The 24,866-nt window shown below is 36.9% G+C and overlaps 1 protein-coding gene across 1 annotated transcript in view; it reads right to left on the minus strand.

Annotated features, from left to right (window-relative positions):
• Positions 1 to 24,866, minus strand: part of camkmt (calmodulin-lysine N-methyltransferase) — a 152,509-nt gene that overhangs the window by 16,512 nt on the left and 111,131 nt on the right. Inside the window, exons 5-8 of the mRNA XM_024297180.2 lie at positions 23,534 to 23,585; positions 18,231 to 18,294; positions 12,256 to 12,322; positions 8,216 to 8,290 (exon numbers count right to left, since the gene is read on the minus strand). Of these exons, the coding sequence (XP_024152948.1) occupies positions 8,216 to 8,290; positions 12,256 to 12,322; positions 18,231 to 18,294; positions 23,534 to 23,585 (258 nt within the window). The remainder of the gene's footprint in view (positions 1 to 8,215; positions 8,291 to 12,255; positions 12,323 to 18,230; positions 18,295 to 23,533; positions 23,586 to 24,866) is intronic.

The following is a 24,866-nucleotide window of genomic DNA, read 5'->3' on the forward strand; positions in this document are numbered from 1 at the left end:
TTTTTTCTGTAATTTATTCCTTTTAATATTTAATTTTTTTTTTTTATTACATTTCTCTTTATATATATACACACACACACACACACACACACACATATATATGAAACGGACAAAAAATATCTTATATCTATATGCTGAAGATGTCATCGTGGAGGATAATTATGATCCGGAGCAGGTGTTTATTCTGGATTATTCTTCTAGAAGAAGATGCCCTCTTGCATTTATTTGATGAAGGAGGAACCATCCACTCCAGGTTTTAAGACACAGAGAAACACGTTGCCCAATACTCCAATGTTCTTTACTAAATGTTTTACTAAGCATGTTCAGTAGTGTTTAGGTAACGGACATTCTTTAGCAGCCAGGATGGCGGTTGGGTGAGACGGGGGTTCTCCGGATTCCGCGGAATCCGCGAATTCGCGGATTCGCGGATTCCGCGGATTCGTGGATGTCTCCGTGAATACGGGGGGATATGGTAAGTTAAAAAAAAGTTTTCACTTTCAAACTTCGAAGTTTCATTTTGTTGTCTTTTATTGTGACAGAACCTTAAAAAAGCTTTTCTGCTGATTCAGCAGTTAGTTTTATAACACAAGTGCACACATAAAGCTCACATTGGCTCCAATCATTAAACACCTGTGTATTTACACACTACGACAACATTTAATCCATTATGCAAGTGAGCAGCATGCTTTGAGGGGAGTGGGGGCTATTATAATAGATGAAGGTGGAGTAATTTGACTAAAATGCAACAATACAAAGCAGATTTGATATAATCCAGCACATCCGTCCAACTGGCAGAGAACAGACAATCTGGATTTTGAGTTTCAGACTCTGACCTTTCCTCCATTCAAATCCTCTGATCCCAATGTGGAGGAGACAGAATCCTCAGCACAAAATAGATCCTTATATGTCTTAATGCATAAATAAGAAACTTAATACACCCAGTTTTACAGCTCGATCCTTGAAACAAAAAAAAAAACAAAAAAAAGGAAACCATTCTCTAAAAAGGATGTTGGTGCCTAAGCGTAAAGCTTGTTATTCTTCTAAGTCCAGACAGAGGCGTGAGGTTTATTTGACTTGAAAGGTGAGAGGTTATGTTTGGGTTTATTTTGCCTCAGATATCAATTCACAGGAAAAGTAAGTGGCAAAGAAAACAAGGAAGTCAGCTCTTTGGGTTGAGGTAAAGAGCTGTAGCACCCACACACAGAGGCCAAGGGAAGGACACAAGGTCTACGGGGGGGCAACAGTTTAACACCCCATCCTCACTTAAACACCCTTTTGTCTTTACATTTAAAACAAAAATTCTGTTTTGACAACAATTAAAAATTCCAATTAAAGACGTGATTAAAAATTCTAATTTTTTTTGTTAATTTTTTTAATACGTCTATTATATCTGCTGGTTTAAATTAGCCTTATAAGGAATTTTTTAACTTCAAATAATCTCACTTATCTTTAATTTAGTACTTTACTAACCAAATATTAATGACAAGGTTGTTATTCTACATTGCTTACTTAAAACATTAAAATAAACATGACATTTGATCAGTTTTATGACATTTTTGACATTTTTTGTGTATGTGAAACCAATATTAGGTGTCTTGCCCTTTAAGGTCACCGCCAATACACCCAGATGGTTAGGGGGCCTATTGTCTTATAATGACCCCTCCCACCCGAGACAGCCCAATGAACTCCAGTCGAAACGGACTGAAGGTCAGGGGTCAAACTGGGCGTGTGAATGTCAGAGGTCCTGCTGCTATATTTGTCTGCGTACGCATGTGAACATGTTTTCTGAGACCGTGGAAACAGATGACATCAGCCACGTCTGGCTTCATCATGGGGTTGATGTGGAAGAACACAGTCAACAGTTAAAGAACCACAAATGTAATATTTTTTTAAAAAGTACAGATTTAGATATAAGAATGGATTAAAAAAAAAACAACAGTTAGACAGATAATTAAAAATGTAAGTAGAAATTAATAATTGAACATTAAGGAACTAATTTAAAGTAGAACTCGAGCATTTTGATACTTGTAAATCTACACAAAGAATAAAAAAGAAATTTTCAGCGATTTTTAGTCACACATATTTGGTCTCTAAGCTATATAATGCTCTTTTTAGCTAACCATTTGCGTGTTTATTTGAAGGTACAGGATCTCCTGGAGTTTAAGTCTTCTAAAGATCTGTGACCCTTTCCCTAGTATTATTTGTAAAATGTTTTTTTCTCCAATAGAAGTATAGTAGCATTTAAGATCTTTTTGATGCATTGCATCCCAATACATTAAGTGCAAGGTTTATTTATCTTCTGTCAAAAAGGCATTAATCCACTGAAGGGGATGTCATGTCTGGTACAAGATGGATAATGGTACCAGCAGTGACAGGGCTCTTTTCAGTTTATGTCTATCTGATCCCAGGTTTTCAATGTAAGGCTCATAAGAAGGACACGAACATACAAATATAGTATAAAAGTGTGTTTGTTCAAACGTATTTATTACTGTTTGATAAGTTGTAAAGATCTAATAAACCCAAACTTTGAAGGTATTTTGTCCATATCTGCCCTTGTTTGAATGTATGTATGACACAAGACTATCTCTTTAGTGTTACATTTAGGATTAAAAATGCTAAACAGCAACAACAACAAAATACTGTTGAACATACACTGTCTCACACAAACACACACATGAACAGGCCTTTATCTCACTGCTCACACATGGACAGATTTTGGGGGAAACAGACACGCCAACATCCCCGCCAAAGATGGCCGCCCACATGCCCACTGCAGGAATCCCCGTCTCTCTGAGACTGTCTGCCAGACAAACAAACAGATGATTCTGAGGAGGCAAACATACTCGCCCCGTCACACTGGCTATATTTATCTAAATTATTGCTGATTTTCTTTGGATGTTTAGTTTTTTTCTTAGTATTCAAAAGCGTTTAGGGAATAATTAAAAACAAGCTTGTATTTTGATAATAAACAGGTCTTCTTGTTTACTTATCCAGTCCTTTTTTGGTTCTGTAATGATGTAAATGTGGGTTGGCTTCTATTTTGCAGGATGGAATATCCTTGTTTGCCAAAATAATCCAGTGATCATTTGCCAAAAACAGTAAATTTGACCAAACTGAAGCCTGACTTCATGGTGTATTGCTGAATTCACACCGGACGCGATTCACGCGGCTGGAGCATCGAGTTTCAATGTTAGGTCAATCGATCTGAGGTCCTACGGCAAGGTTTGGGCGACAGCATCAGCAGCACTCTGTCAACTAATCAGGGATTTGGCTTGGACACGTAACATTTTTCGTGACTCAATCAGCAGGTAGAAGAAAAAATAAAAAATGGCTGCTTGATGCAAGGATTTATGTCCTGAACTTCCATCCGTTTTCTTAGCCCACTGGGCCCCCAGGGTTGCCGGAGACTGTCCCGGCTACAGGGACCTGGACAGGTCACCAACCTGTCATAGAGCCTATGGATCTGGAGTGAGTGATCGAGCTCGCTATGCTAGCCAGCCACCCAGTGGACAGCGGGCTCTAGGCAGCAAGGCATCCAACGCAGTTGGTTGCCCGGGAGACAGAGAGTCACAGCAAGTGCCGTCATAGCACACCCAATCACTCTAAATGCCTAAAAATGTTTTCTTATTTTCATCCAGTAAAGTATCAAAAGATCCTCCAGTTTCATTTTTAATTTTCTTCTCTTGGTTTAATGCTGGACAGAATTCTTCAAACTGAGCTACAGAAATAAAGAAGTACAGTGTTCCCCCACTTATTCAAATTTCTTTATTCGTGGTTTCAGGTTTTCGCTGATTTCGTTTTTTCAGTCACGTGACTCCTCCAGTTCGTCACAAAAACTCAAGCAACTCAAGATGCTTGTAAGAAACTTTTGCTTCCAAATTTGCCGCGGGATGAGCTACGGGAATTTCTCAGGAGAAAACAGTAGAAGAGCACAGCAGTCCATCTGCTACGCGAACACAAAGCAAGCCTGCATGGAGAAATGGCATCAGCTAACTCAAAAGCAAATTATCCTGATAATCGTGAAGGATAATTAGCAGAGCAGATGTTTAATGTTTATTATAGATGAAACCGGCAACTTCTGGATAGAGATGCCCCTTCGCACTAATTTGATTAAGGAGGAAGCACACGCTTTTTTAAGGCACAGAGCGACAGAATGATAGCCTTAATGAAAAGTTCACAGTCTTTTGTTCTGGATTGAAAAAACAAGAAAAAAAAACTCTTCATGTTGAGTTATATTCTAATCTTCTTTAATAAACATTTATAAAACATGATGTAAAGTGTTTTTGATGAGTATGGATCGGAAACGGACATTCTTTGGCCATGGGGGATGAGGTGGTGAGACGGAGGCTGGAGGCTCCCTGTATTTGTGGATTTGTTGTAGTCGTGGAGGTCTCCGGTCCATAACCCTCACAAATAAGAGGGGAACGTTTAAAACGGATGTCATCCAGGCACAGCTTCTGCAGTAAATGGTGAAACTCACCAAACTGCGAGCGTCTCTGAATGATCTAGTTAACCCAGATACAGCGACATGTTACTACTACTACTACTCAACATCGTCCATGTTTTCCATGATGTGGCAACAAATGAAGTCCAGAAAGATGTTGGCAGTCAAGACCTAAAGGGGATTTTAGGGCAGGCGTCGAGCAGTAAGTTTGACATGCGGCAAAAGAAAGGCGGCAGACATGCATGTGAAGAGTGAATCGTGTCTAGTATGAATGCATCTATAGAGATTATATCTAGAAATTAACCTCAATATTTTCTACTTTAAGAATATCACGACGAACTAAATGTGTGACCTTACACATCTGATGGAAAAATCCAATTTTCCCAGATGTATTTAATAGCTCGAGCGCCAAGATCAAAACCTTAAACATTCAACTTTTGCAAAACATTTTTCTACGAACAATGAGCAGAACGGTGAGTGACACGGAAGAGAAAAAAACTGGCAATAACAATCCAAAGTCTTCTCTCCGTCTTCTCTGCTCGCGGATGGATCCTCTACAACTGATAGGAGCTGTAATTAATTGGAGTGGAAGTAGCTGTTGTTGACCTTTTCGAAGGTGATCATCACAATGATGTGCCTGTTAATTCGCCATCTCTCACACTTCAACCAGCGGCGCCGCAATCATCGCACAATCAATGGCTGGGATACATGCGCAGAAACGACTCAGACAAACATCCTCACACACACACACACACACAGACCTGTGTCTGCAGCATTTATCTCTGCTGAGATAAACGAGAAAGAACCTGCGATGGAACTTCCAGTCCAAACGATTGTGTCTGTCATACACGTGTACGCACAAGTCCAAGGTACAGTATCCTCTATTAGCTGCTTGTGCTCTTTCTTTCTCTGGGGTTTGTACCTGACAATTACTTGTAATGACCGTGACATTAAAATAATGATAATGCCATTTGCTAATGCGGCACTTAGCACACATGCACGCACTTGTGCAGAAGGATCCACATGTAAGGAAGCTGAATGTGTTCGGAGCTTGTCAAGCTCAACAGTACAAAGCCTCATTAAAGATTCCATGTCTGTCCAAGTAAGAAATACCGAGTCTCTGAAGGACCACACCCATGACGACGACAAGTGGCACAAACATTTGTCTGATTCTTTTAGGGAAATAAAGCTGGAAAAATTACACTAAACCAACTATTAAAAACACTTTAGAATAAAAATAATAAGTAAATGAACACAAATTTCTGAGATGATGCAACTTATTTATTATGGTATTATGCAACCATGAAATCAAGAAACCATTTAGTTTTTAATGTGTCGCATCTATTTCCCCCCAAAAAAGTTAAATATTAATAGTGTTAACATCAATTATTAATTAATTTCCTATAAAAATGTTCCAATCTTTGTGCTTTTTATGAAATTTAATATTTGTTGAATCATCCCATAAAAAAAAAAAATGTGAGATTAAGAACTTAAATTTGGCAATTTTATATTAGTTGATTATATTTCTTATTTGCATATGAAAACACATTGCTATTTTATTGCTCAGAGTTTTGAAATTTGTGCAGTTGTAAAACTTATTAAGTAGAAAATTAGGTAATTAAAATCAACTGTTTTTAGAAATACAGCAATAAAAAAAATAGATAATGAAATATAAAATAATAATATATGGGCTAAAAGTCTGTAACTCAAAAATTATTTGATTTAAATTGGGGTGAGGCATTCTTGTTGATATTTAAAAATATGTAATCAGGTGTAATTAGCTTTTTACTCAGCCACTTTTATACCAATGTATGTAAACAAATAAATACAATTAAAAACTGATTTATTTTAACATAAAAGTTAACAGTTTTGGTAATTTTGAGAACCGTTCATTATGATACAGCAGCTTAGAGTAAAATATTCACTGTGGAATTTGAAAAAGGCTGTAAGGAAATCATCTCCATCAAAGGAGCTCCATTCAAGAAGTAATAACAGGAAAAGAAAGACAGAAAAGATAATTCTTTAAAAAAGTTAAATAATTAACGTTAAATAGTTAAGTTAGATAGATAGATAGATAGATAGATAGATAGATAGATAGATAGATAGATAGATAGATAGATAGATAGATAGATAGATAGATAGATATCTTTATTTGTCATTGCCACAGGTACAATGAAATTAAAAAAGTGCTTAATAGTTAAGTTAAATAATTCTTTTACAACTGAAGGATGGAGAAGATGAAGAAAAAAAGTGCAAAAATAGAAATATTTTTTGTATTTTATCTCAGGTGATTAAGATGACATTAACAAATAACGACATTTAGTTAATTAATTTTTTAAAAAGTTGATTTTTAATGTTTTGTTTTATATATAAAAACTGCTTTCTGATTGTTTTTAATGCTAAGAAATCCAATTGTGTAAATTTTGTCCAGTTTATATCTGTGCTAATGTGAAACTTGCTTTTCTTACATAAATAAAATACATTTTAGATTAAATTAAAAAAAATAGTTGAGTAAATTGTAAATAAAATATACCTGTAAATCAAAATTCTATCAGTTATATATATTTTGACAATGAGAACCGGCATTGTTACAGTTAATTTTTGCTTTTAATCATCAAATATTGTTAACGTTATCAGACAAACTTTAGCACACTTAACTAAGAATAACATATTTAGATTTTAAGTTTACACTGGTATCATGAAATAACATGAAACATAGTCAAAATAATTGAGCTTTAATGAAACAAAAAAGTATTTGTAATTTATTAGTGCATTTCTTAGGGGCGGAGCCTTCGTTTTAGACTGTGATTCGCAAAGAAACTTGTTGTAACGCGACTTAAGGAAGTTCATTTGGAAAAAGAGATTAAGAAGGGAAGAGGAAAAGTTATGACTTATACGGCAAAAAAAGCTAAAAAGAAAAGAAGTTGAACAGATATGATGCAGTATTAAGAAGTTTTCTTCTTTTCTTTCTTTTTTGTTTTTTAGGTGAATGCGGCCAGTGAGATACGCATTTTAAAATTTTGTTGATGCAATTTGTTATATCGAAATCTATATTTAGGTCATTTATTTGTGTGTTAGTTTGACGGTGAATTCGTGAAGTCGTGGACAAAAGAAGAAAGAAAGTTATGAAAGTACTGAAAGTAACCATGGAAACCACTTCATGGTTTTAAAAAGTGTTTTGAAAAAACAGGAAACACAATTTCATTTTAAAATATGCAAACAAAACTAAAAACAAAAGTTGCAGTATTTTCTAACACACATATTTATGTGGTTTTGGTTATAAAAGTATTTTTACTGAACACATATTTTGCAAAACATACAGATTGTGAATGAAATAACCAAATATAACCTGAAACCTTCTACATTTCATCTCTTAACTCGTTACCATGAATAAATAAATGTGATTCTATAAGATCTGCATTTCAATACCCGATGTGCTAACTGCTGTGTTTACGTTGCTCCATCTCCCCGTTTCTTTCCCCCCTCTGTCCTGCATCAACTCTTTCTTTATCTTATGGACTCTCCCTTCTTGTCAAGGCGCAATTATTTGCAATTTGCCTAAGTCGTCCATTTGCTGGGACACCAAGCATGAAAACGAGGCAATTTGGTGTAAAATGGAGGCAGGCGGGCGTGTGAACACGTATGTGTGAGCGCACGGACAAGAAAGGAAAAAGGTCCAGACACTGCTGTTGGGGGGTGGGGGGGTGGCTAGGAATGTGGTTGAAAAATAAAAGCAAGAAAAAACAGATCTGAATCTGTGTGAGAACCTACCAGTCTGCACACACGATGACATCAAAATGACCCTCAAAGGCCGAGATGTCTTCTTCACAGTCCCACCTCAGCACCCTGTGACATAAAGAAGACAGAGTGAGCGTTTCCTCTGGCTGCTGTCACGCCGGCCCACGCTTTGAGCTCCGGGCTCACTCCTGAAGACCCCTACCGCTCCACCTCCGAGGAAAAAAGTATCAGAAAAGGAGGATGTGAGCTTCTGACACGACACTTGACATTTACACCTCGTGAGCACAAAGAGGGAAGGCCCACTTCCACTCAGCCTTTATGGAAGAGTTCCCAGAATAACATGAAAATAAGAACTATCAAAGGTTAGGCAGCTTCCTGAAACATTTAGGTTCTTGTTTAGACACTAAAGTGGTGATAACAGTAACTAATGTTCACTTAAAGTCAAATCCGATCATTTTTTTATCTATTTTTTAAACTTGTGGTTTTTTTTTAAATTATATTTGTTATTTTTAGCTAAAATTTATATAGTTTCTGCAGATAATTACAAATTAACCTCTGAATTGTGGGCGGGACCGCCCCTACTCCCCATCATCCATCTGTCTACATGCTCTCCCACTAGCTTACAGCCCCTCATAATAATAATAATAATGCATTTTATTTGAAAGCGCCTTTTAAAACATTCAAGGACACTAAAGTAAAATGTATGTAAAAACACAATAACATCACTTAGAAATAAATTAAAGACAAAATAAATAAGTTGATGTCTCGACCGGTGTAATAATAGTGGAGCTATCCAGAGTTTCAGACAGATAAACAAATACAAACATGGATGTTGTCGTCTGAAAAGGATGAATCAGAATAAAAGTGGAGCAGGGAGCTTGCTGCTTGCCGTAGTTGCTTTAAAAGTCACAGGTTCAAGCTTTTCCAATGACATTTTTTCAACTGCTCCTGTTTCACAAGGATTTTAATTAAAATAAATAAATACTAAAGCTTAACTTTCTAACCATCATTTTCATTTGGGGTGGGTCTTTAATTAGAACCACCAGGGGCGCCGTGGGGTTCAGAGTCTCGTCCAAAAGCAGGAATCCAACTGTTGTTACTCTGACTGGTTCAACACATTCTCATTATATTAAGCATATAGTCAGCAATGTATGTTTAGGTGGACTGAGCGTTAGCATTAGCCGTTCTATTGGAAAACGCATTATAGGTTAGCATCAAGCTAACAGACTTTAGCTTTATATAGTAAATTGATCTCTATTTTTATGGATCAATTATTGATGTGATAACCGTTGATGTATAAATTAACAAATAAATTAATCGATTTTATCAACTCAGTCCTCGTTTTGGGTGTCCCTAACTCATTTTTTGATGTGTTGGCTGTTCCAATTAAATCAGTGTTCTGCTTGTTTTGTCGGACGCAGACCGAACATCAGGATGAATAGTTTCCGGTACCAATCCACGTCCGGTACCAGGTTTAGGTTAGGGTACCGGTGCAGTCGACGTCCTGGTTTGATGACTATAAGACAATTATGTTCCTCTTGCTTTTCCATAGAAGTAGGAGTTTGATCACATTGTATCCAAGTTGGGAGCTATTGGGAGGGTGAAAACTTGGGGGTTTGTCCGGTATTCATGTTGTGTGTTTCTATTGAGTTTTTTTACCTTTATTTTCCAAAGATTGAAACCATATCTTAAGCTTGAAGTTGGATCACCGTCTCTCTCTCTCTCTCACGCCTCATCAAACTTCCTTGCCACGACCACAGAAGCATTACATCATCACGCCACCCTCTTCGTCTTTTTTTCTAAACCCTTTTCTTTGTTGAACACGAACACTAATTAGGAAGGTGAAAATTTGGGGGTCTACCGCTCTAATATCTCCAAAAGGATGAATAACCCTTTAGTATTGTCGTGATATAAACTATTAGTGTATTTTCTCATGTACCCCCATTGGTCGCCAGCTGACCTTTCCAGTGGAGGTCATTCTCAACAAAACAAGTCTGTGGACCGTTCCTCATTTTTAATGACGCTTTGACCGTTTACTGCAACCTGAACGACGCATGCGATTGGTTTGACTCTCCATAGACGCCAGCCGAGGCCGTTTGAAACCATTAGAGAGCGTGCAGGCGCCACGCCAGCCCCGCAGTTACCTTATCTTTTTCTTCTCGCCGCCTTTTCCTTTCTCTCTTTCACACTCAAGCAGATTGGGGGATTATTAATTAGGCATTTTTAACACTCAGTAAACAAAACATTAGGCCCTGCGAGGAATACAATCTCGATTCACAGCAGGGGGGCCCCGGCGCACATCAAAAACTCAAACACACATATGCACCAGTGCGCACGCCCCATCAGGCGACATGCCCCTCCCTATCCATTGCTTTGTACAATCGCATCATGGCCTTCGCCCTCCCTTGCAGCGCAGAAATGACAGCAGGCATAATCTGAAAAGAAAACAATCAAAGTAATGTAGCCTAATTATACGTTTACTTTTTCACTCCATCTACCACTCATGTAAATATGCAAAAGAGAGAACGACAGCGAGAGGGATGAGAGGAGAGGTAGGGGAGCAGCTGATGGAAAGTCCTTCTCTTTTTTTTAAGTCAGGGACAACAATTATTTTAGACTGTCCTTGCACATAAATATGTTCATGTGTGCGTTAGAAAGTTTTATCCCTGGAGATCAAAAGGGGTCATGTTTGTTTAATGATCTCAAGCGAATGCACATGTTTAGAGTCTGCAGGCTAACGTTTAAATCCTTCACTGCCTCTGCCATTTATCACAACCCAACTGAAGAAATATTTAAATAAAATGTTAAAATATTTTAACTTTTTGACCCCACTTAAAGTTAAACTTCGTAGTAAAAAAATCCAACTGTACCATAGGATTAAGACGTATTATCTGTTCCGAACTGGTTTTGACCAAAATAAAAAAAAAGCATAAATTGACAGTTTTTCGGCTGAAAATGTCAGCGGATAATTATGCAAAATGCTGCTGAGGAACATATGTCAGGCCAAGGTTTAGGAAACTAAAATGCTAAACATTCTTTTTGTAATTACAATGTGGTTTTTGAACAATGAAAAGATGGGGAAAAAACACGCAGAGTAAATAACAAGTTGACATTTGTGTGAAGATTAACGCAGTTGTTAAGAGTTGAAAATCAGAGCAAAGTAAACTGTATATTACACCATGTACCTGCTAATAACACTCTTCCACCAGTGAAGTTTTCAACAAACACAATTCTTTTGATTAAAAAAAAAGTTATTTATTAAAATTGATTGGTATCAATCTTTATTCCATAAAATATAGATAATATGACATGCAGGGAGGGGCGGAGCTAAAACATTTTATTATCGTTATGCATATCAAAACAGAAGTTCTTTTAGCAAATGTGCTCTTAAACAATATTACAGTTGCTATTTTTGCGATACTTAAAGAATCTTGTATTGATCATATTATTAATTATACTAACATACAATTAAAAAAATTAGGGGGCAAGAAGGGAGGCATTGCCTTTTCACCATAGGGGCCTTTCCCCTCTGTAGCTCCGCCCCTGAAAACAGGATTTTACTGATTTCAGAAACTTTCAAATACCAGACTGACTCCACCTGAATAAATTAAAAGAATACAGTTTTTATCATAGACAAAGCAGATGCCTAGTATGCAGGGGTGGACTTACCATTAGGCAAAGGTAGGCGATCGCCTTGGGCACCCCCCACACTCTGGGGGCCCCGAGCTAAACAGTTAATGAAAGTGTCTAAAATAAATTTCATTATTTAATTTTGTCATTAAAAAAACGAATCAGTGAAATGGTGTAAGACTAATCATGTGAAAGGGTTTCATCCTCCTGAGTGATTAACAAATTAGTACATCAAACTTTTAAGTTATTTAATTTGTTTTTCAGTTATTACTTTTTATTTTTAAATTAAATGAGTGGTGTTTCCAACTGTAAAAAATACATATATATATATAATCATTGTGATTTGGTGCCCTAGGCGGCCGCCTAGGGTGCCTATGCCCAGGGCTGACAAGTGTCCCACCAGTGTAGCACCAGTGTTCGACTACAGGGGGCGGTCTTCTCACCTGGAGGACACGTGTGTGGATCCAAACTTTCCAGCTTGCCTGTTTTTTTCAACTACCTCTCGAACATCTGTGTTCTGGTCAAGGAAAACAGTGAGGAAAGAAAGCCATCACAGGAACGTCACGGATGGATGGGCGGCTGCACCACTGGGGAGATCGAAACTGTGGCAATAAAAGAGAATCAGTGACGTTTTTGTAATCGTGGGTATCGTGATCACAGAGACAAAACCTGGTGATCAGGACACCAACATGGAGAAGTCCAGCTGGTTTGTAGCCGGATCGCAGGGGCCTCCTGGTGGATCAATGGGAGGGCTTTTAACCACAGGAAAACCCATACAGTTCCCCCCATAAGGATATACATGTATACACGGATGGAGACGCACAAAGGAGGGGGACTGATGTCAAGTTGTCTATTAATACAGTGGTTTGTGGAGGTGGAAAGTTATTCAATTAGGATTTAAGACCACTAAAGCACATGTGTCAAAGTCAAGGCCCGGGGGCCGGATTCGGCCCTCTGGATAAATATATCCGGCCCTCCAGATAATTTTATTTTATTGTTATAAATGGCCCGATGTTATCTTTTCAACTTGTATAATTTTAACAAAATATATTTTTTATGGAGAGTGAAACATTGAAGTTATTTAAGGTTTAAGTTGATTTATTCTACAATAATATTCCTGAATTTTTAATATTAATAATTATGTTGAAAAGTTACAGTTTTAAAGTTTTAAAAATTGGCATTATGCTAGCATTATGGACTACTTTGGTATCTACTAAGATTTTTTTAGGCCATTTTGGGGTTTAGCTACTATTTCAACTACATGCTAGCTGTTTTGGCAAATTTAGGCTTTTTCTGTGTTTTAGGCTATTTTAAAGTTTAGCTATCTTTTCAGCTAAGTGCTAGCTGTTTTGGCAAATTTAGGCTTTTTCTGTGTGTTAGGCTATTTTAAAGTTTAGCTATCTTTTCAGCTAAGTGCTAGCTGTTTTGGCTAACCTATAAGTTTTTTTTTGTTGTTTTTTTAGGCTAATTTGGCATTTAGTTAATATTGTAGCTGGCTATCAGATTCAGCGTTTTCTGCTATTAGCTTCAGTGATTTTAGCTCTCAGCTTGAGCATTTTTAGCAACCAATTTCAGCATGTTAAGCCATCAGCACTAGCATATTCAGCAGCCAAATTCATCTTACAGCATTCACATTAACATTATCACAGGTAATGCTATATATCTAGATCATAATTATGTGAAAAAGTTACGGTTTTAAAAATTGCCATTATGCTAACTTTTTGAACTATATTACCATTTACTAAGATGTTTCAGGCCATTTTGGAGATTAGCTAATATTTCAGCAACATGCTATCTGTTTTGGCTAATTAAGACTTTTCTAATTAAGCATTTTTAGGCTGTTTCGGAGTTAGTCTAATATTTACACAATAGCTGTTTTTTTGCTAATTTAGACTTTTTTTTATTAGTTTTTTAGGCTAATTTGAAGCATAGCTATTTTTTCAGCTACATGATAGCTTTCTTTGGCTAATCAAAATTTTTTTGTTTCTTTTTTTAGGCTAATTTGGCATTTAGCTAATATTTAGGTTGTTTATCAGGTTCAGTGTTTTCAGCTATTATCTTAAGTTATTTTAGCTATCAACTCAAGCGTTTTCAGCCATCAGCTCAGGCGTTTTTAGCAACCAATTTCAGCATCTTCAGCTATCGTCACTAGCATCTTCAGCGGCCAAATTCCGCTTACAGCATTCATACTAGCATTATTGCAGGTAATAATATATATCTAGTTCATGGTTATGCTAAAAATGTACGGTTTTAAAGTTTAAAAATTTCAGTTTTAGAGTGTTCAATAAATGTTTATCCTGTTCGGACCGTGACTTAAGGTGTGTTTTGGATTTTGGCCCTTTGTGTGATTGAGTTTGACACCCCTACCCTAAAGAATTGCAGCAAATCCAATTGAAAAAAACCAAAAGAAAGGAGTGATAAACGGTTAAATTAACGTCTGGAAAACCCCATACAAACGAAAGAGCGATAAGTAGTTTAAGAGAGCAAACCACCAACACTATGAACACAAACAGGCGGCGAACCTGAGCAGGAGCGGGTCATGAATGAGGATGACGGGAAGGAGACGAGAGGCGCTCCCTCTAATCTCACCCCCAGCACATCCCTGGGGTAAAAGGTCAGCACACACACGCAGAAAAATTAAAAGGAAACAGTTTTATTAAACATCACGTTGGAATTATATTTGCTCCCACCACTTGAAGCGGAGAGGCAGCCGCCATTGACATGCATCAATCATTCTTAATGGAACGCTTCAATTGATTTCCACAGAGGTATTCAAGGTCAAACTGCTGTGTGTGTTTGTGTGCACAGTAAATAAGTTCAACAACTTCTAACAGAGAAGGGAAAAAAAATCTATTTTTTAGACTATCTAAAATGTCATCTGTTCACAACGTCTTTTCTTGCATATCTTCTCATCTATTTCAATGTGTCCATCTAAACCCTATCACACCCCACTATCTTCATCTATTCCAACACCAGCCGCAAAATAAGGCCATGAGAGATAAACAGAGGCTATTAGCAGAAGACTAAGCTTCCTCAAGCGGAGGAAATACCACACCGGGTCTGCTGGAGTGTGTGAATGGGCCAAGTTGGCAGTGAATTCTGCATCTTACTGTGTGTTTTCGATCCATTCTGGCCACCATTTCACTTACAATTCTCTTTACGTGTTTGTTCTGGGAAACAAAGCGGCCGCTCAATGGTATATTGTTGGTGTGCCCAAGTGTGTGTTTTACAGGATCCATAATATTATTGTTTGGTCTTATTGTGATCTGGAAAAGAGCATTGTAGACGGAGATAATGTGAGCTGAGCTAAATCGGGACGTGTTGTAGTGGTCAGCCAAAGAAATGTCTATTTACATTTCCCTCTTTTGTAAACCAGCTGTAGCAGCGTCTTTCTACGTGAAATCAAACGCTCTAGAATCAGAAAGAAGTCGTGAAAATAGTGGGGAACACAAGTCAAAATTCGGTGACAGCTGGTCGATAATTGACGCCAAAATCTTCCAACTTTTTGGGGGGATAAGAACTTAATTACAAGCCGAAACCTTATTCAGACACATTTTAAACAAACCCCGATTGTTCCTGCTTCCAAAGAACACTTCAAGTCCTAACCCCAGCCTCAGCCTCACAAAAAGTCTCAAAGTAAATCTGACAGGATGGCAATTACTGTGCTCTTTACTTGGCATTGTGGGCAGCTGGGATTGGTGGATGCCACGCTGAGTGCTAGTGTTGGGTGTTTGTCACAGTTAGTGCCTCATCCACTGCTTTTGCCCTGTGATAAAAGAGGTGGTCGGCTATTCTTTCACTCAATAAAATCTCTGACTTCAGGGCAAAAAAAAAAAAAAAAGGTAAAACACTTTTGTCTGTTGCTGAATGTTCTCCAACAAATCGCATTTTTGTATAAACATCTAGAAGGAAATATCGGTAAAATGTAATTAATTACTAGAAACAGTTGCAGACATTATATCTGTAAAAGTTGTAGTAAAGTTTCTTTCATTTGTCTTGTATTTTTTTGGCCGGAATCCCTTGCTGTGAAATCTTAGAAGGGAAGCTTTTAGCCGCACTTTTCCATAAATTGAGTAAACATCGTGAAATAATAGGGGAGTGTTTCCGAGTAATTATCCACCATGACGGATTAAAAGGAAGAACAGCATTTCTGCACGAATAGTTTTAGTTCTTGAGCTCGAACAGAATCAGGACTCGCTGGAGTGACGTTAACGCCGTCCTGGGAAATCCTCAACCGCTTCCTGGAGCAGCCAGAGGAGAGGGATGTGAAGCTCCTACTGCGCACCGACTGGAGGATTATGCTCTTTGAGGGAGCAGAACTTTTAAAGGTTAATCTAGTCAGTCCATAAATAATCTGAATTCTCTATCAGCAGTTGGAGCTGAAGCTGCAGCGAAACTAGAACAACCTTGAACGATGAATCCATTTTTTTTTAGTCTTTAACTACGGCTGGTATCATTAACAGGTTAATGCAAGCGATTAATTAAAAAAAAAAAAAAAAAATATATATATATATATATATATTAACCATTTTCTGGTTCAAGCTTCCATGAGATGCGTTAATGTCTGATAATGCACACTTCATCGAGCATTATCCCACTTATACCACGGTCACTTACAAAAGAAATAAATGTTCAACTAATTTTTAGTACGTTATTCCTGTTATTTTTTCGATTTACATCACTTTTCACAAAAAGCTGACTATTTGATACGTCGGTTGTCACGGTAACACATGCAAAGGAAAGCGATAAAAACGCTGACAGGTTGAATAAAGCATCAGTTCAGAGAGAACGTTCACATCTGAACGCTTGTTTTTGTCAAGATCGTGACGTAAAAGTTTGTTTTAGAGAAGTCGCACAACGATATAGAACATTTGTGACCAGAACTTCTTTTGTAGGTGTACATCCACACCCAGCAGCCAATCAGAATCGAGTATTCACCTGGACCGTGACATCAGGTTAAAGTGCAGGAAAAACATTTGTTTCTTATAGCTATATATATAAGAATCTTTGTTTTCTTTATTTTCTTGGAGTCTTAATAGTTTTTTAAAGTTCTGCTCATCTTATTGTTGTTGTGTTTTGTGCTCACAAATTTAACTTTTGGGAATGTTTGAGTTAACTCTGCAAAGAAAAAGAAATTCAGACCATAAAAATAAAGGAAAAATGTTTTCTCTCATCTGTTTTTGTACAAAAGTTGCATATTGTTAAAAAAAACATTTACCAAGTAAAAGCTGCGATAGACTGTGATTAAAAAAATTGTGATTAATCGCCATTAATAGTGATTAATTAATCATAATGAATCACAATGCTTCACTTGGCAAATTTTGATAAATCATCATGTTTAAAAATCGTGATTAATCAGGATTAAAACATTGTGATTTATCGTGATGAATCAAAATGCTTAACTAAATAAATTGTGATTATTGTGGTAAAAACATTGTGAATAATCTTGATTAATCACAATGTTTCACTAGAAAATTTCTAATCAATAATGTTTTAAAAATACTGATTTATCACGGTTAATCACAATGGTTTACTAGCCATATTTTTTATTAATCAAGATTTAAAAATTGTGATTAATCACAATTTTTTACTAGGTAAATTGTGATTACTGTGATTAAAAAATTGTGATTAATCACAACTAGGCAAATTCTGATTTAGAATGATTTAAAAATTGCGATTTATTGATAATTGTGATTTAAATTGTGATTACTTCTGAATAATCACAATGTTTTATTAGGTAAATTGTGATTGTTGTGATAAAAACCTTGTGATTACTCTTGATTAATCACAAGGTTTCACTAGTCAATTTATGATTAATCATGATTTCAAAATTATGATTAAATCGTGATTAATCACATTTATCGGAATCATTTTTTTTAATCGACTGACAGCACTAGTTTTAACCCTAAAATGGCAGCTTGCGTTGCCTTTTTGTCATGACGACAAAGGCTGAACCTGCAGCACACCAGTTGATCCGAGCCGAGTCCATCCGGTACCATGGTGTGGTTCTTTTGGTGGCCATGATCTGGTGCCGCCCTGCAGAGGTACGACACCGGACCCTGGACTCGTAAACGAGATAGCGATGCTGCGAGCATGAGCAGTAGATGGAGTAAGCATCGGATATTACTGCTATAGAACTGAGTGTAAAAAGAGATTAATAATTAAACCAGAGCGGCGCTTTAGGCAGGTCACGGCCCGACTGATGTTCTGACCCTCTATGAGGTTCTTAGCTCACAAGTCAGTGCACAACAAGTGTTTTTTCCCCAACAATGGCATGAAAATATAAACTTAAACCAAATGATTTATCATTTAAACACTTAACAAAGATGTATACATTTATAGACACAGATCTTTACATTATTCCAGATGTTTGCAGGCGAAGATGTGAAGACAAACCCAGAGGAGGATGAAAGGATACTCTGGATGGACTTCTCGTTGCCGTCTGATAGAAGAACTTCCTTCACGTCAGCAGAAATGGCAACCTGAGAGCCAAGAACACGACTGATAAATGAATCAACAGCGAACAAAAGAACAAAAACCAATCGCTCACTTCAATGAAGCAAACATCTGAACACACACATGTACAAAGCTTCACCCTGCGCCGGCTCTCCATTACCCCCACTCTTTCCTGCGATTTTCCTCTCTATCTTCACCCCATTTTTATGTCTGCATTATTTTAATCATTCAATCAAATCAGTCAATACTTTTATCATTGTGGCTAGCAGTGGGGGCTGCTATCTTGCTATCACTCTGTTCAGTAATTGCATTGTGACAGGGGATGATGGCAAGCGCAGAGCCTTTTCATTTGACGCCGGGTGTTTATCAGGCAGAGCCATCACTCCGTTCGCCGCTGTCACTCTGCACTCGGCTCGCCAGGCCTGCCTGATGCCCTTCATATAACTTTGCAGTGCAGACTGCAAAAAAAGAGAGAAAAAGGGGCTTTCTGCGCTGCGATGTAGATAGTGAGGTGTGCGCTTTATAATAACCTCATCTTATAACATTCTTCTTCCTTTGGCGAGTGCTTCTTACTATCAGCATTGATGTGTCAGGCTGTCATTTTCTGTGTGCGCGCGTCTGAGTGGCGCGTGGAGTTTTGTCCCGGCGAGGTGTTCCAAAAAGTAAATACGTCTAAACGGCGTGCGGTCTATACAGATTCCCGGAGCACAGGGAGACGCGGTTATCCACGTGCGCACGTGTCCGGAGCCTGAAGGCGGTGCGAGGGAGTCGCGCGGCGTGTGCCACCATCTGCCTAAACGGAGGGTAAGACCTCCAGGCTGAGCTGGAGCATCCATCCCGAAAGAGCCGGATCTTTCGAGCACGGGGTCATGGGATGTAAAAATAAAACGGTTCTGTTTGTGTGGGCAGAGGTCAGCGACCTTTAACAGGAAAAGAGACGTTTGGACTCATTTTGATTAAAACCTACAAGGAAATTTGGATTTGCATTCATGACCTTTTTTTAACATTAATGATGAATTATATCTCTTTTATTGGCAAAAAAAAAAGAAAAAAATAGAAATAATCTTGGATCTCTTTAAACTTTTTACTCTTTTTTTTACTTATTTTCAAAATAAAAGATGCTCAAGCAAGCAGGATTTAATAATCCCTATTGATGAAGTGTCTAAATATTCTCTTTCTCTAAAAAAAAAAGAAAATACTTTTAACTGCTGGGCTGACATCGCACACCAGAGAGTAAAAGTAAGAGACGTTTGGGCTCGTTTTCTACTGATTAAAACCTAGAAGGAGCCGCATAACCTTACTTTATGATCTTCTTGTTTTAATAATAAATATCTAGCATCTCTCAAAATGTGATTTATTTTTCTTAACTTATTTTCCAAAATAAAAACCAAACAGGATCATCTCAGATAACATATTATTTTAACTCATAAAACATCAATCTTTTTACCAAAGTTTTGCTTTGCATATAAAATCTGTTCATTTTGGAGGTAAAGTTGAGCAAACAAGACGTCTTCAGGTCAACAGGATGTAAAATCCTTCATAGTTTATCATCTATGTGAACCTCAGGTATCAATTTATACATTTAAATAATATAAATGTGATAAATGCTAATTAAGTCATCCTTAATTTAAAAAAAATGCTATTTTATTTTATTTTTCTTGTTCCTTTTCCCGTCTTTGTCCTCAGCAGTCTTACATTACTGGGTTTGGTTATTTTAGTTTGGAGTTGGATCTTGGTAGTCTTACTTTATTTGTTTTCTTTAGGTAGCTTTGGTTAGAGAGCTGCTCACTCAGATGTTCGACATGTCAGACGTCTCCATGACTTATTTTATGTTTGTCCAAGGAGCCACCATGGAGAGAGAAAATGAGGATCTGGAGCTGCAGGTTTCAGACTCCTGGTGTAAAAGCCTGAAAACTGAGTGGTTCTTCAGAACCATGAAGAACAGTTAAGTTTCTCCAGAAGTTTTAAAATATCTTTTTTTTTAATTATTTGAAATGTAATCATGTTGATGGTTCAAATCTAGAGGAAACGGGTTGCTGTCTTTAAACACGTGAGACCTTCATCTAATACTCTGATGTTGGAGGGGACATAAAGGTCATCCGCGACGCTGGCTTTAAATAACATTTTAACTCCTAACAAACAGCTGATTAAATGTGGTGAAAGTGGTGTCGGTGACGGATGGAGGGAGGAGGAAGAGGAGAGGCGTGAAGAAAGGATTCCATCTCAGTCCACCAATGTCAAAACATGGTGTATTGACTGCTTAGAGATAAAACCCGGCGTTCATACACACTCGTGAACACACACACACCGAACGGCACCTCACAGATCGATGGGACACTGCTACGTGGAGGGGGGCCTAAGACCCGGGCTAAAAAACCTAAAAAATATAAACCTGAGTCTGCGTGAGCCAAATATGATTCATTTATACTGCTTAAATATCTGACTTTTGCTAAATTCCTTTTATTTTGTTTGCAGAAATTGATTTTGGCATCCATAAATTGTGCCGCTTATTCTACAAAAAAGACAAAAACTTCTGATTTTGACCTCAACTGTTGTAATAATAAACCTTACCAGGTATATGTGATAATAAATATGGTCCAGGGGGTTAAAAATTTTTGCAAATGAGGAAAAACAATCAGCCAGTTTGAAATACAAAACAACTGTTTAAATAAATGTGTTGCAATGATATACTTTTTATTTCTTTAGATAGAATAGAAATGCTTATATAGAGATTTTCACCAAAATTAATGTAAATTTCATGTTTCAAGACCATAAATTTAGGAAAAATGCTGTCAAGAAAAACCTTTTGTCAACTTTATATCCAGGCTCATTGGAAATATCCCATTTTATTTGCAATTAACTCTACAACACTTTCACTATAAAAAGTTACTCCATCACTTTTGCCGTTTAATTTTTTAGCACATCTCATAAAAAAAATGATAAAAATACGACAACAAATTAGAGTCATTTTTCTTTATTTTCAACGAAAATAAAAACATAAGAAGATCCTAAATATATGCTCGAAAATGACTGAAAAATTAGGATTTTGAGAAGAAAAAATGTAAAAAATGGAATAATGATACTGGAGACTTGATCTTTGCTCCGCCCATTTCTGGGACCCATGGGACTCAGAAAAATGCAACATATTGAAAATCATGTAAATACTCTTGTTTGGTTTGAAATCACCTGCCGATTGTGCTCTAGGGTTAAATGGTCACTGTAAACTCCTAAATTTAATGAACAGGAAAATAACATGAATTATTTTAGTATTCAAACCAGTGGATCACAGAAACAAATCAATCTGTTCTTCTCCCTTCAGGCTGAAGGTCAAGACGGTTGCTGCCACAGGGTTACAAAGGCTTGTAATGTAATTTAGACAATCACAATCAAGAAATTGCGGTTCTTAGAAATTGTCGAGGGTCGTATAATATTGATTTTTTTGACAGGAAACTGCAGGAAGGTTAAAAATGGAGGCGGGCGGCTTTTGGCTTTTAGGCCACACCTTGGACATTTTGGAGAATTTATTAAGGCTGTGAACGTTAACGCATTAACGCACACGATTAATCAAAAATAATTAATGTATTAATATTTATTAAGTTAAATTAATTACACCTCGTGAAGAAACACTCTTGCGCTTTGCCTCGGCGGTTCAGGCGTCCACGGCGTGCGTTAAAACACCTCGCCGATATTATCCATCTTATCCCATGGTCACTTACAAAAGAAATAAATATCCAGTTGGTTTTTAGTGCTTTATTCCTGCCTTTCTTTTTAGTTTAGATGGCTTTTTCTCAAAAAGCAAACTATTTGATCTGTGGCCCGGTGCGTTGCCGAAAAATCGTGATAATCGCGAAAATAAACATTCTAAATGTACAGTTTTGTGTGTGATTTCATATTTGTGACTATTTGAAGATTACTGGTCAGCAAATACTGTAACAAAAAATTGTGATTAATCGTGATTAAAAAATCGTGATAATCGCAATAACGCAAAAATAAACATTTGAAATGTACAGTTTTGTGTGTGGTCAGCAAATACTGTAACATATTGCGATTCATCACGATTGGCAAAAAAAATGCGCTGAATTGTGATTGAAAATAATTGCAATCAATCCCAATAATTGCAAAAATAAAGATTTTAAATGTAGAATTTTGTGTGTGATGTCATATTTGTGATTATTTGTAGATAAGTGGTCAGAAAATACTGTAAGAAAAATTGCAATTAATTGTGATTAAAAAATTGCGATTAATCGCAATAATTTCAAAAATAACCGTTCTAAATGTAAAGTTTTGTGTGTGATTTTATATTTGTGATTATTTGCAGATAAGTGGTCAGAAAATACTGTAACAAAAAAATTGCGAATAATTGTGATTAAAAAATTGCGATTAATCGCAATAATTGCAAAAATAACCGTTCTAAATGTAAAGTTTTGTGTGTGATTTTATATTTGTGATTATTTGCAGATAAGTGGTCAGCACATACTGTAACAAAAAAATTGCGATTAATTTTGATTAAAATTGCGATTAATCGCAATAATTGCAAAAATAACCGTTCTAAATGTACAGTTTTGTGTGTGTTTTTATATTTGTGATTATTTGCAGATAAGTCGTCAGCAAATACTGTAACAAAAAAATTGCGATTAATTGTGATTAAAAAATTGCGATTAATCGCAATAATTGCAAAAATAACCGTTCTAAATGTACAGTTTTGTGTGTGATTTTATATTTTTGATTATTTGCAGATAAGTGGTCAGCAAACACTGTAACAAAAAAAATGCGATTAATTGTGATTAAAAAAATTGCGATTAATTGTGATTAAAAATTGCGATTAATCGCAATAATTGCAAAAATAACCGTTCTAAATGTACAGTTTTGTGTGTGATTTTATATTTTTGATTATTTGCAGATAATTGGTCAGCAAATACTGTAACAAAAAAAATTGTGATCAATTAAACATTTTTAAATCAATTCTAGGCCCTAGAAATTATACTACTTCTCAGTCTTTTCTGGATATTTCTTGTATTTTTTAATATTTTCCTTCAAATATGTGTCTGAAATACAATATTGTCGTCATAATATTTCATTAAGCTATGAATTTGTTTTACAGGGCCTCTTTTTGAGACTTAGTTGCATTAATTTATTAGTAGTTAAAGAGTAGAAATTCAAATGCACAAAGATGTAAATGATGTTTGCATAAATATGAAGCGTGTGTGTCTGTGTTGTTAATCAGTGGTTCAATGAAGAAGCTTCACCTGCAGAAATCTGACTTACCATGAGCCCACCGAGGCAAGTCATGCCTCCTCCTAACTCGCACACTGCACCCCTGAGAGAGAAGAGAGATTCAGAACCAGCAGTTTAGTCTGGACACACATGCACAGTACAGTACACATGCACACAAGCACATACACAAACACTAAACACAGCAGGGTAACAAATATCAATTCAACCATCAACTTGAAAGCTGAATACTGAACATTGAGAAGCACAAGCTCAATCAGCAGGAAATCTGAGCAACACACACACACACACCACACCGTCCTGTCGCTCGCATGCTCATTCAGCCCCTTCCTCCATCTTCTTCCTCTTTTCATCTCTCCAACCCCTCCATCTCTCCGCCTGTCCTCTTTCATCCCACCCTGACTCCCCTCCCTCTCCCACTGACCTTCACTACCCGCCTCTGATCAATACCCCCTCTCCTCCGCGCCTCCCGCCTCTTGAATGTTAAAACAGGAAATCAAAGGGTGACGTTCCACCTTGAGTGGAAATCAAAAGTGCCTGGGTTCTTTTCAGCCCGGTGCCACGGGGCAGGCCGATGCTCGGCAGACAACAAACGGGGAAAAGAGCAGCGACCAGACGCCGCATGGCAGCGAAAAGTGCGCCCAGCGTTTACCGCGGCCCCCCCTCGTTTGAAATGACTACATTTCAGAAAAGAGAAGCAGACTTACAGCCTGTGAATACGATCTACTTTACTGCTTGTAGAAACCACAGATACTTCTGCTTATAGGATTCTTTAAGGAGGAGAAATATTTGAAACTCTATTCTCCACTTTTCTATCGTCGTTAGTAATCAGTCACACTAAAGCGATTCTCCTACGTAAAACTCAATCACACTCATTAATTTCATCAATCTTGGTATCAATTGTTCAGATTGTTCATTACTGCTTGTATTTTTAGTATTCATAAACTTTAAAGTTTTTGAAATAATGAGCAAAATCTGCCCCATAGGAAATGAATGAGAAAGTCTTCAAATTTCGCAGTTTTAAGGAGATTAGCAATAAACCGTTAAATATATTCATGGACTGTTTTCATCTTTTGGAGTAATTTAAGAAAAAATTAATTTAATATTTTAACAACATGCTAACGTTTTTGGCTAATTTGTTATCTACTTTTTTTTTAATCCTAATTTGGAGTTTAGCTCATATTTGTAGCCACATGCTAACGTTTTTGGCTAAATTGTTATCTACTGAGGTCTTTATAGGCTAATTTAGAGTTTAGCTTCTATTTTAGCAACAGGCTAACATTTTTGACTTATTTAGCTCACTGAGGAATTATAGGCTATTTTGGAGTTCAGCTAATATATAAGCAACGAGTTAGCTTTTTTGGCT

The sequence above is a fragment of the Oryzias melastigma genome, linkage group LG15, assembly GCF_002922805.2.
Source record: "Oryzias melastigma strain HK-1 linkage group LG15, ASM292280v2, whole genome shotgun sequence".
Classification (NCBI taxonomy): domain Eukaryota; kingdom Metazoa; phylum Chordata; class Actinopteri; order Beloniformes; family Adrianichthyidae; genus Oryzias; species Oryzias melastigma.